At 45.5% G+C, this 11,995-nt stretch overlaps 1 protein-coding gene across 3 annotated transcripts in view; it reads left to right on the top strand.

Annotated features, from left to right (window-relative positions):
- Positions 1–6,110, top strand: part of LOC115116752 (NEDD8-conjugating enzyme UBE2F-like) — a 94,881-nt gene extending 88,771 nt beyond the window's left edge. For all 3 annotated transcript variants that reach the window (XM_029645234.2, XM_029645236.2, XM_029645235.2), the window contains one exon: positions 4,644–6,110. In XM_029645234.2, coding sequence (XP_029501094.1) covers positions 4,644–4,694 — 51 coding nt within the window. In that variant the 3' untranslated portion in view covers positions 4,695–6,110. The remainder of the gene's footprint in view (positions 1–4,643) is intronic.
- The last annotated feature ends 5,885 nt before the right edge of the window (positions 6,111–11,995 follow it).

Genomic DNA, 11,995 nt, shown 5'->3' on the forward strand with positions numbered 1-11,995 from the left:
CGACACTACTGTAGGTAGTGTACCCAAGTGGCAGTTAGATTAGAGAGGCTCTTGCTGCCAAGGGAATACCTGACAGCTTGTAAGATGTTTTGGACACTACAGTGAAAATGGTTAACTTTGCTAGGCGTCCCGCTAGCGGGACAACTTCCGGTGAAACTGGAGGGTGCGCAATTCAAATAAATAATCATAAAATGATGTATATTAAACATTTAGGTACATATAAGTGTCTTATATCTCCTGAAAGCTTAAATTCTTGTTAATCTAACTGCACTGTCCAATTTACAGTAGCTATTACAGCTAAAACATGCCATGTGATTGTTTGAGGACGGAGCCCCACATCAAAATATTTTTCCACCGGCACAGGTTTCTTAATACCGATTTTAAATATTCACTTTTGGAAAATCTTCCTCTGAATTGTCATCCAAAGGGTCCCAGCTATAACATGTAATGTCATTTTGTTAGTTAAAATCTTTCTTTATATCCCTGTTTTAGTTAGCTCCATCGATTTGAGTAATCCACTCGTTCAACATGTAGAGAAATGAATCCGGAAAATCTACCCCTAAACATTGTTTCAACAAGTCAAAATATGTTTATTTACTCCTCACATACCATAAAATGTAATCAAACTATAATATTTCTTACAGAAAGAAGTATGTTCAATAGGAAACTGATTTTAGCATGTGCATCCTGTCTTCATGGCGTGCACAAACACTAATATCCAAGACTGTTGTGTCCCTGTACTAAAACTTTTATTTCTTATTCGTTTTTGAAGTTACAAGCCTGAAACCTTGAACATAGACGGCTGACACCCTGTGGAAGCCATAGGAATCGCATCCAGGGAGCAAATTCTCAATATGACCTTATACTTGCCATTCTAAGAGGATGGTCTCTCTCAAAAAAAAAAAATGTCTTTGGATTTTCTCCTACCATATCTATTGTGTAATATTAACCTACATTATTTTAACATTTCTACAAACTTCAGTGTTTTCTTTCCAATGGTACTAATTATATGCATATCCTGGCTTCAGGGCCTGAGGTTTTTTCTCGCCTGAATGATCTGAATCTAGGATTACAGGGACTCTCCAACTATATTTAATGTGTGGGACATAATTGAGGCTATGATTAAGAAGTTGGAGCTCTTCTCTGTCTGCATTAACAAGGACAACACACAGGTCTTTCCATCATTGTATGATTTTTTGTGTTCAAATGAACTCAATCTAACGGACAATGTCAAATGTGATGTAGCGAAGCACCTGAGTGAGTTGGTGCGCAATTACGCAGGTACTTTCCCGAAACGGATGACACAAACAACTGGATTTGTTATCCCTTTCATGCCCTGCCTCCAGTCCACTTACCAATATCTGAACAAGAGATCCTCATCGAAATTGCAACAAGCGGTTCTGTGAAAATGTAATTTAATCAGAAGCCACTGCCAGATTTCTGGATAGGGCTGCGCTCAGTTTCTTTCCTTGACAAATCGCACTGTTAAGACACTGGTGCCCTTATCAACCACCTACCTATGTGAGAGTGGATTCTCGGCCCTCACTAGCATGAAAACTAAATACAGGCACAGGCTGTGTGCAACCCAACACTGCAGTTATGGATGTCCTTTCAAGCACACCCTTCTCATTAACCTGTGGTGAGTTATTCACAATTGTTGATGAACAAATAAGGTTTTATATGTAAGATGGCTAAATAAAGAGCAATATTATTGATTATTAATTGTGCCCTGGTCCTATAAGAGCTCTTTGTCACTTCCCACGAGCCGGGTTGTGACCAAAACTCACACTCGTTCTTATGTTTGCGAGTGCGCTGACCTTTGTGCTAGAGGGGGTATGCAGCTGGAGGTTGAATATTTGAAGGGGTACAGGACTATAAAAAGTTTGGGAACCACTGCTCTATGGCATCTGAGTTAGGAAGAACGCCTGTATCTTTGTAGTGACTGGGTGTATTGATACACCATCCAAAGTGTAATTAATAACTTCACCATGCTCAACGGGATATTCAATGTCATTTAAAATTTTCGATCTACCAATAAGTGCCCTTTGCGAGCATTGGAAATTGTCCCTGGTCTTTGTGGTTGAATCTGTGTCTGAAATTCACTGCTCGACTAGGGGACCTTTCAGATAATTGTATGTGTGGGATACAGGAATAAGGTAGTCATTCAAAAATCATGTTTAACACTATCATTTTACTCCTGAACTTATTTAGTCTTACCATAACAAAGGGGTTGTATACTTATTGACTCAAGATATTACAGCTTTTCATTTTTTTATTAATTTGTATTACAAAAAAAATTGAAAATCATAATCCCACTTTGACATCACGGGGTATTGAGTGTAGGCAGTGACCAAAAATCTAAATTTAAAATCAGTCCGTAACAACAAAATGTAGATAAAGTCAAGGGGTTTGAATACTTTCTGTAGGCACTGTATTAGCTTTTGTGCAATAGCTCCCCTTTGGAGGGGCGGTCTAAGGCCCTACATCGCAGTACTAGAGGCGTCACTACAGACACCATGGTTCGATTCCAGGCTGTATCATAACTGGCCGTAATTGGGAGTCCCATAGGATAGTTTGGCCGGTGTAGGCCGTCATTGTAAATAGGAATTTGTTCTTAACTAACTTGCTAGGTAAATAAAGGTTCAATTTAAAATAAATGTTTTTAAAAAAACAGTGTTGGACGGAGAGAGAAAGAATTCTGCAGTGCTAATCGACTTTCCATGAGGGTAAAGTAAGCTGTAGAGTAGTAGGCCCAGGCTCTTTATATGGTATGCGAGGAACTAAGTCAGCCACACACATTTGTCCTAAAGTAGTCTCCATTTCAAAGCAGTATGTCTTGGTCTTATCTCCTTAAGTTAAATCACATCCATCAAATGTATTTATAAAGCCCTTTTTACATCAAGTTGTCGTCATGGTTGGCATCTTTGTTGTTCTTGGCTGAGAGTCACCTGACCTTTTCCAGCCCTGGCCACGCCTCCTTCTGAGCATATTCTCTTAAGAACTGAATCCCATCTTGGGAAACATGCATCTGTGAAACTGAAGCTTAATGGGTAAATAATGCATTGATGTCAATAGGAGGTTTCTGTGCAGATTGGAGGAGGGTTTACTGTTGCTGCTCCCTTCACTTCCCTTGGCTCCTGATACCAGGGCTGTGTAGTCTTTTAGCGGGCTCCACCCCCTTCCTACCCCTGTCCAATCGAACCCAAAGCCTGGACCACCAGTGAGAAAAGAAGTAGGCTTTTGTTTTATGTGTTTGTTGCTGTGCTGAGCTTTGCTGTGCTGGTGTGGTTTAGTATAGCTGGCCATGGAAAAGGGAAAGGGCAGGGGGCAAGCTGACGCAGGAGGGACAAACAGAGTATGTCAACCGCTTTGAGTTACTGCCCGCCGCTACATACGTTGCCATGCCAACCTGTCTCCACTTCTCTCTCTCCCTTTCATCCATCATCAAACTGCCATGCCAACCTGTCTCCACTTCTCTCTCTCCCTTTCATCCATCATCAAACTGCCATGCCAACCTGTCTCCACTTCTCTCTCTCCCTTTCATCCATCATCAAACTGCCATGCCAACCTGTCTCCACTTCTCTCTCTCCCTTTCATCCATCATCAAACTGCCATGCCAACCTGTCTCCACTTCTCTCTCTCCCTTTCATCCATCATCAAACTGCCATGCCAACCTGTCTCCACTTCTCTCTCTCCCTTTCATCCATCATCAAACTGCCATGCCAACCTGTCTCCACTTCTCTCTCTCCCTTTCATCCATCATCAAACTGCCATGCCAACTTGGCTCCACCTTTGCTCTCCATCCATCATCAAGCTGCGCCATGGAACACTGTCCCCAGAGGGGTCATGGGAATTGATTTGACTTCATTTTATTTAAACGCTGCACACACACAGAGTACACACACTCTCTCTATATCATGCACACACACTCACTGGGACCCAGGCTATAACTCCCCGGCTCTCCATTCAGCTCTCCATTCAGCTCTCCATTCAGCTCTCCATTCGTGACCTGTAATGGAGGTACTTCACTGAAGTGTCCGACACCATTCAGACCGATGCGCCAGCTGGGGGAAAAGAGGTGGTCACAGACAGATCAGAGCAAAGGCGGGCCATTCACTGTGTGCCTCAGGACTCCATGTAGACTGGGGTTATTTACAGCCTGGTATTTGTTATGGAGCAACGGGCCAGCAGAGCTGTGTGAAGAATCCCGAGCCCTCCTGGGTTCCATTCAGGCTCTGACATCTTGTTGCTGGAGGCTGTTTACTCAGAGGGAGCCAGAGCTGCTCTTGTGGCCTCCATATCTACCTCCATCTCCACAGTCTAGGTGACTGCTCTGCGGTCCATTTCTTTCATAGTTCTCTGATGCCAGAGCAGTGGATGTCATGTTTTGCTGTCATGAAGTGTGCGTGGTTTATGGGTAATGTTTTCATCCCACTGTATCACTGGCATCAACCCTCTGATGGTGCTTACTGCATTTTTAAAAATTGAATATCTCCATAAACGTAATACAACTGATGAACACACTGTATATTGGCCTAAAGATTTTCAGAGCAGTTCAATTGGGGGTTAGATGTTTGTAAAAAATGAAACAAGGATATTGATAGAGAAAAGATCACTGATGTTGTTTGTGTGTCTTGCTCTAGGAGGATTTCCGGAATAAGGTTCAGGATTACATCAAGCACTACGCCAGGTGATGACTGCATCAGCTGCGCCAGCTGCCTGCCCCCCCCCCCCCCCCTCCCCCGTCTGTGACTGCGCAGCTGAACCCCGTCCCTAATGTCTCATCAACCAACTAACCGCTGCGCACTGCTGAAACGCCCCCGACTGCAATAAGACGTCGCTGGAAGAAGGAAAGATTAAACACGTTTTTTTTTTAAGTTTGAGGAGGGACTTGTTTATTGGACCAGAGTAATCATCCGTCACAACAGGGATCGTCCAATGACTGGGCTTCTCGTTGTGTCTGAGCCAATCAGAGTGGGCGCCGGTGGCAGTGAGGACCAGGGATTTAATCAATCCAGTTATCTGTTATTTAAGAACTGGCGAATCAAAGAGAAAGATGATCTGTTAGTTTTTCTCAGTTCTAGTGCCTGCCATGTTTGTATTGTAAAGAAAATGCACGTGAGCTCACACACACACACACACGCACACACACAGAATTCCTTCATGCACATTGAGAAACGAACATACTCAACTAGCTTCTCACAACACACAGCACTTGGCTGTGCATGCAAACACACAGCTGGAAAAAGGACATATCTGTTATGTCACTCGTTCCTGCCCAGCCCCAACTCACCAGACAGCATGTGAATGACAAGTGCCACCAACCCAGTCCCCATTCAAGTCAGTCCCCGTTTTACCCAGTCAGTCCCCATTCCAGTCAGTCCCCATATTGTCCATTTCACTCTGGATATGTCTGAAAAGGCACCCTAATAATCCCAATAATCCCAACCCCATAGGCCCTGGTCAAAAGTAGTGAGTGCATTATATAGGGCAGGGTTATTCAACTCTGACCCTACGTGAGCCGAAGCCTGCTGTTTTTCATCCCTCTATCCTGCTGCTTTTCCCTCCACACCTCTTAGGCCCCACCCACCTCATGTGTTCTCCTCTGCCCCCAAGGTAGGGGAATACCAGGGCGCTCTCCCTCTCCTAGGTTGTGTATGAGTCCTCTGATTAGTTGACTAAAGGGAGGGCCTGTGGTCTCGCTCTCTTCTGTGTATGTGTGTGTGTGTGTGTGTGTGTGTGTGTGTGTGTGTGTGTGTGTGTGTTGCTTTGCCTGGGCTGGCTTTGTGCCTGTGTGCACATTGGAACATAACATTCAGTGTCATCACTGTATTAAACATTGTATTTACGTTTCCATGAGGCAAAGTGTATGTGATCAGGAGGTGGTGTATTTTAGTGTGTGTGAGCGCGTGTGCTTTCAAATGAACAGGTTCAGATTTGACTTGTTAGCATGCTCTGGTTCCTAGCCCCACACTCCTTGTTTTACTGGCCCAGCTAGCCTAGTTTCCTGTGAGGCTCAGGAGGGTCTGTCCCTCAGTTCAAATCCTCCTTTGCTTTCAGATTGTATATCGTTTTTTAAAGATATATTAAAGAGGATGTAATAAGGAGAATGAACCTGTATTTTATTCTATAGTCAGTGTCCCTGTCATATTCATGGGTTGGGATTGTTGCCATCAATGTTGATTCAACTACAATGTTATTACTGTATTTACAACAATGTGACATTTTAAGTTAATTACTCATCATGGTACACTAGTCCTCAGGTCTCACACAGTACTGGTTAGTGTCCACTAGCTCTGGTTAGTGTCCACTAGCTCTGGTTAGTGTCCACTAGCTCTGGTTAGTGTCCACTAGCTCTGGTTAGTGTCCACTAGCTCTGGTTAGTGTCCACTAGCTCTGGTTAGTGTTCACTAGCTCTGGTTAGTGTCCACTAGGTCTGTGCTATAGAAAGTGACGACCATAGCAGAATGTTAACACAGGCTGTCAGATAGTCAGTGTCCTGAGAGACAGGGCAGTCAGAATGTCAGCATCCTGGACAAACTCCCCTCCCCTCTCTCACGCACTTCTTCAGCCAACTTCTTCAATCACCTACACACATCTTCTCCCGGGTCTCTGGGCTTGGGCTGGAGCATAAACACACACACCTCTGCCTTGTTGTGAGAGCTGGCCTGGCTGGCATAGACACTGTAGACTGCTGTACCGCCCCACGCTCTCTTCTAACGAGGGGGAGAGTGCTGTACCGCCCCACGCTCTCTACTAACGAGGGGGAGACTGCTGTACCGCCCCACGCTCTCTTCTAACGAGGGGGAGACTGCTGTACCGCCCCACGCTCTCTTCTAACGAGGGGGAGACTGCTGTACCGCCCCACACTCTCTACTAACGAGGGGGAGACTGCTGTACCGCCCCACGCTCTCTACTAACGAGGGGGAGACTGCTGTATCGCCCCACGCTCTCTTCTAACGAGGGGGAGACTGCTGTACCGCCCCACGCTCTCTTCTAACGAGGGGGAGACTGCTGTACCGCCCCACGCTCTCTTCTAACGAAGGGGAGACTGCTGTACCGCCCCACACTCTCTACTAACGAGGGGGAGACTGCTGTACCGCCCCACACTCTTCTACTGCTGTAACGAGGGGGGGAGACTGCTGTACCGCCCCACGCTCTCTTCTAATGAGGGGAGACTGCTGTACCCCACACGCTAACGAGGGAGACTGCTGTACACTCTCTACTAACGAGGGGGAGACTGCTGTACCGCCCCACGCTCTCTTCTAACGAGGGGGAGACTGCTGTACCGCCCCACGCTCTCTTCTAACGAGGGGGAGACTGCTGTACCGCCCCACGCTCTCTTCTAACGAGGGGGAGACTGCTGTACCGCCCCACGCTCTCTTCTAACGAGGGGGTAGACTGCTGTACCGCCCCACGCTCTCTTCTAACGAGGGGGAGACTGCTGTACCGCCCCACGCTCTTCTTGCTAACGCTCTCTTCTAGGGGGAGACTGCTGTACCGCCCCACGCTCTCTTCTAACGAGGGGGAGACTGCTGTACCGCCCCACGCTCTCTTCTAACGAGGGGGAGACTACTGTACCGCCCCACGCTCTCTTCTAACGAGGGGGAGACTGCTGTACCGCCCCACGCTCTCTTCTAACAAGGGGGAGACTGCTGTACCGCCCCATGCTCTCTTCTAACGAGGGGGAGACTGCTGTACCCCTGATTCCCCCAACCTTTTGTGGCCCCTTTGTCCACGGCCATCTGAAGGAGATCGTATCTATTTATCGATAAGTGTTGTACTAATCTCTTTCCACGCTTTCTGGCTGATTTATTGACTGGCTGGCTGGCTGACTATCTGTCCACACAATGACAGTGGCAGCGCGTCTCCCTACCTGCCATGTGCAGAGTGGCTGAATGAAGGTTCCTCTGGACCGCTGACAGTGGGTAATCAGGCGGTCGGTAGATTAGGTACTCAGAGAGTGTCCTTAAAGAGACCAGAGTCGGGTACTCGCACACAGAGACTGTCCTTAAAGAGACCAGAGTCGGGTACTCGCACACAGAGAGTGTCCTTAAAGAGACCAGAGTCAGGTACTCGCACACAGAGAGTGTCCTTAAAGAGACCAGAGTCGGGTACTTGCACACAGAGACTGTCCTTAAAGAGACCAGAGTCGGGTACTCGCACACAGAGACTGTCCTTAAAGAGACCAGAGTCGGGTACTCGCACACAGAGAGTGTCCTTAAAGAGACCAGAGTCGGGTACTCACACACAGAGAGTGTCCTTAAAGAGACCAGAGTCGGGTACTCGCACACAGAGACTGTCCTTAAAGAGACCAGAGTCGGGTACTCGCACACAGAGAGTGTCCTTAAAGAGACCAGAGTCGGGTACTCGCACACAGAGAGTGTCCTTAAAGAGACCAGAGTCGGTACTCGCACACAGAGACTGTCCTTAAAGAGACCAGAGTCGGGTACTCGCACACAGAGAGTGTCCTTAAAGAGACCAGAGTCGGGTACTCGCACACAGAGAGTGTCCTTAAAGAGACCAGAGTCGGGTACTCGCACACAGAGACTGTCCTTAAAGAGACCAGAGTCGGGTACTCGCACACAGAGAGTGTCCTTAAAGAGACCAGAGTCGGGTACTCGCACACAGAGACTGTCCTTAAAGAGACCAGAGTCGGGTACTCGCACACAGAGAGTGTCCTTAAAGAGACCAGAGTCGGGTACTCGCACACAGAGAGTGTCCTTAAAGAGACCAGAGTCGGGTACTCGCACACAGAGACTGTCCTTAAAGAGACCAGAGTCGGGTACTCGCACACAGAGAGTGTCCTTAAAGAGACCAGAGTCGGGTACTCGCACACAGAGAGTGTCCTTAAAGAGACCAGAGTCGGGTACTCGCACACAGAGACTGTCCTTAAAGAGACCAGAGTCGGGTACTCGCACACAGAGAGTGTCCTTAAAGAGACCAGAGTCGGGTACTCGCACACAGAGACTGTCCTTAAAGAGACCAGAGTCGGGTACTCGCACACAGAGAGTGTCCTTAAAGAGACCAGAGTCGGGTACTCGCACACAGAGAGTGTCCTTAAAGAGACCAGAGTCGGGTACTCGCACACAGAGAGTGTCCTTAAAGAGACCAGAGTCGGGAAGATGTCTCTCGAAGATGTATCAACCCACTAACTGTAATCCTCCTTATTCAAAATATGACTATTTGGATCCTTGCAAAGCCCTGCTATGAACTAAATGTAGTATTTAGTTTATTTCCATAGTATGAATCAGCACTAATGGAGCATAACAAAGCAGAGTGGAGAGATTGTATTTATCAGGGGAATCAGAATAAACATAATAAATACAATGTTCACAAAACATTAAGAACACCTTCCTAATATTGAGTTGCACCCCCCCCCCCCCCCCCTTTTTACGCTCCGAACAGCCTCACTTCATTCATCACTCTACAAGGTGTCAAGTGTTCCACAGGGATGCTGGCCCATGTTGACTCCAATGCTTCCCACAGTTGTGTCAAGTTGACTGGATGTCCTTTGGGTGGTGGACCATTCTTGATAGACAGGAAATTGTGGAGTGTGAAAAACTCAGCAGCGTTGCAGTTCTGGACACAAACCGGTGCGCCTGGCAACTACTACCATACCCCGAAGGCACTTAAACATTTTGTCTGGCCCATTCACCCTCTGAATGGCACACATACACAATCCATGCCTCAAGGCTTAAAAATCCTTCTTTAACCTGAACCCCGTTCCGCTAGCGGAACCCCTCGCCAACAGCCAATGAAATTGCAGGGCGCCAAATACAAATCAACAGAAATCTCATAAATCAAAATTCTCAAACATACAAGTGTTAGGCACCATTTTAAAGATAAAATTCTCGTTAATCCAGCCACAGTGTCTGATTTAAAAAATGCTTTACAGCGAAAGCTCCACAAACTATTATGTTAGGTCACCACCAACTCACAGAAAAACCCAGCCATTTTTCCAGCCAAAGAGAGGAGTCACAAAAAGCACAAATAGATATACAATTAATCACTAACCTTTGATGATCTTCATCAGATGACACTCATAGAACTTCATGTTACACAATACATGTATGTTTTGTTCGGTAAAGTTCATATTTATATCCAAAAATCTTATTTTACATTGGCGTGTTACGTTCAGTAGTTCCAAAACATGCAGTGATATTGCAGAGAGCCACATGAATTCACAGAAATACTCATTATAAATGTAGATGAAAATACAATTGTTAGACATGGAAATATAGATACACTTCTCCTTAATGCAACCGCATTTTTTTTTAACGGTACAGAAAAAGCATAATCTGAGAACGGCGCTCAGAGCCCCTGCCAGCCAGAGAAATATTTGCCATGTTGGGTAGTCAACATTATTCATAAATAGCATCCTAAATATTCACTTACCTTTGATGATCTTCATCAGAATGCACTCTCAGGAACCGCAGTTCCACAATAAAGGCTTGTTTTGTTCGATAATGTCCATTTATATCCATTTATGTCCAATAGCTTCTTTTGTTAGGGTGTTTGGTAAACAAATCCAAATGGGCAGATCTGGTCCATTCGGACGACACGTTCAAAAAGTTATATTACAGGTCGAAGAAACTTGTCAAACTAAGTATAGAATCAATCTTTAGGATGTTTTTATCATAAAAGTTCAACAATGTTCCAACCGGAGAATTCCATTGTCTGTAGAAAAGCAATGGAACGAGAGCTACCTCTCAAGTGAAAGCGCGTGACTGAGAACGAGGCTGTTGGCAGACCACTGACTCAAAGAGCTCTCATCCGGTCCCACATCACAGTAGCAGCCTGAAACAACGTTCCAAAGACGGTTGACATCTAGTGGAAGCCTTAGGAAGTGCAACATAACCAATATCCCACTGCGTATTCAATAGGGGTGGGTGCAGAAACTACAAACCTGGATTTTTTTCACAGGTTTTTGCCTGCCATATGAGTTCTGTTATACTCACAGACATCATTCAAACAGTTTTAGAAACTTCAGAGTGTTTTCTATCCAATACTAATAATAATATGCATATATTAGCATCTGGGACTGAGTAGGAGGCAGTTCACTCTGGGCACGCTATTCATCCAAAAGTGAAAATTCTGCCCCCTATCCCAAAGAAGTTATTAATAAGTGACATCAATAAGGGATCATAGCTTTCACCTGGATTCACCTGGTCAGTGTCATTGAAAGAGCATGTGTTCTTAATATTTTATACAATCGGTGTATTTTCCATTTTCGCTTGTGATTCAAATCCAGGCTCTTAGCATTAAAGAGGTGCTCATGTACTCAATGAATACCATTATGTTGTTGTTTATTGATTGTCACTTCGCTTCAGGTCTTACGCGAACAAAGCAGGACAACTCTCCACGTTGTGTTAAAATAGGAGATCATGGGCTCTGATCAGTCATGCCCCGTTTACATCACAAAGTATTTTGTTACACCATACGTCATCTTCATGTTACACCACACGTCATCTTCATGTTACACCATACGTCATCTTCATGTTACACCACACGTCATCTTCATGTTACACCACACGTCATCTTCATGTTACACCACACGTCATCTTCATGTTACACCACACGTCATCTTCATGTTACACCACACGTCATCTTCATGTTACACCACACGTCATCTTCATGTTACACCATACGTCATCTTCATGTTACACCACACGTCATCTTCATGTTACACCACACGTCATCTTCATGTTACACCATACGTCATCTTCATGTTACACCACACGTCATCTTCATGTGACACCACACGTCATCTTCATGTTACACCACACGTCATCTTCATGTTACACCACACGTCATCTTCATGTTACACCATACGTCATCTTCATGTTACACCACACGTCATCTTCATGTTACACCATACGTCATCTTCATGTTTACACCACACGTCATCTTCATGTTACACCACACGTCATCTTCATGTTACACCATACGTCATCTTCATGTTACACCACACGTCATCTTCATGTTACACCAC

The sequence above is a fragment of the Oncorhynchus nerka genome, linkage group LG1 (assembly GCF_034236695.1).
Source record: "Oncorhynchus nerka isolate Pitt River linkage group LG1, Oner_Uvic_2.0, whole genome shotgun sequence".
In the NCBI taxonomy this organism is placed as follows: domain Eukaryota; kingdom Metazoa; phylum Chordata; class Actinopteri; order Salmoniformes; family Salmonidae; genus Oncorhynchus; species Oncorhynchus nerka.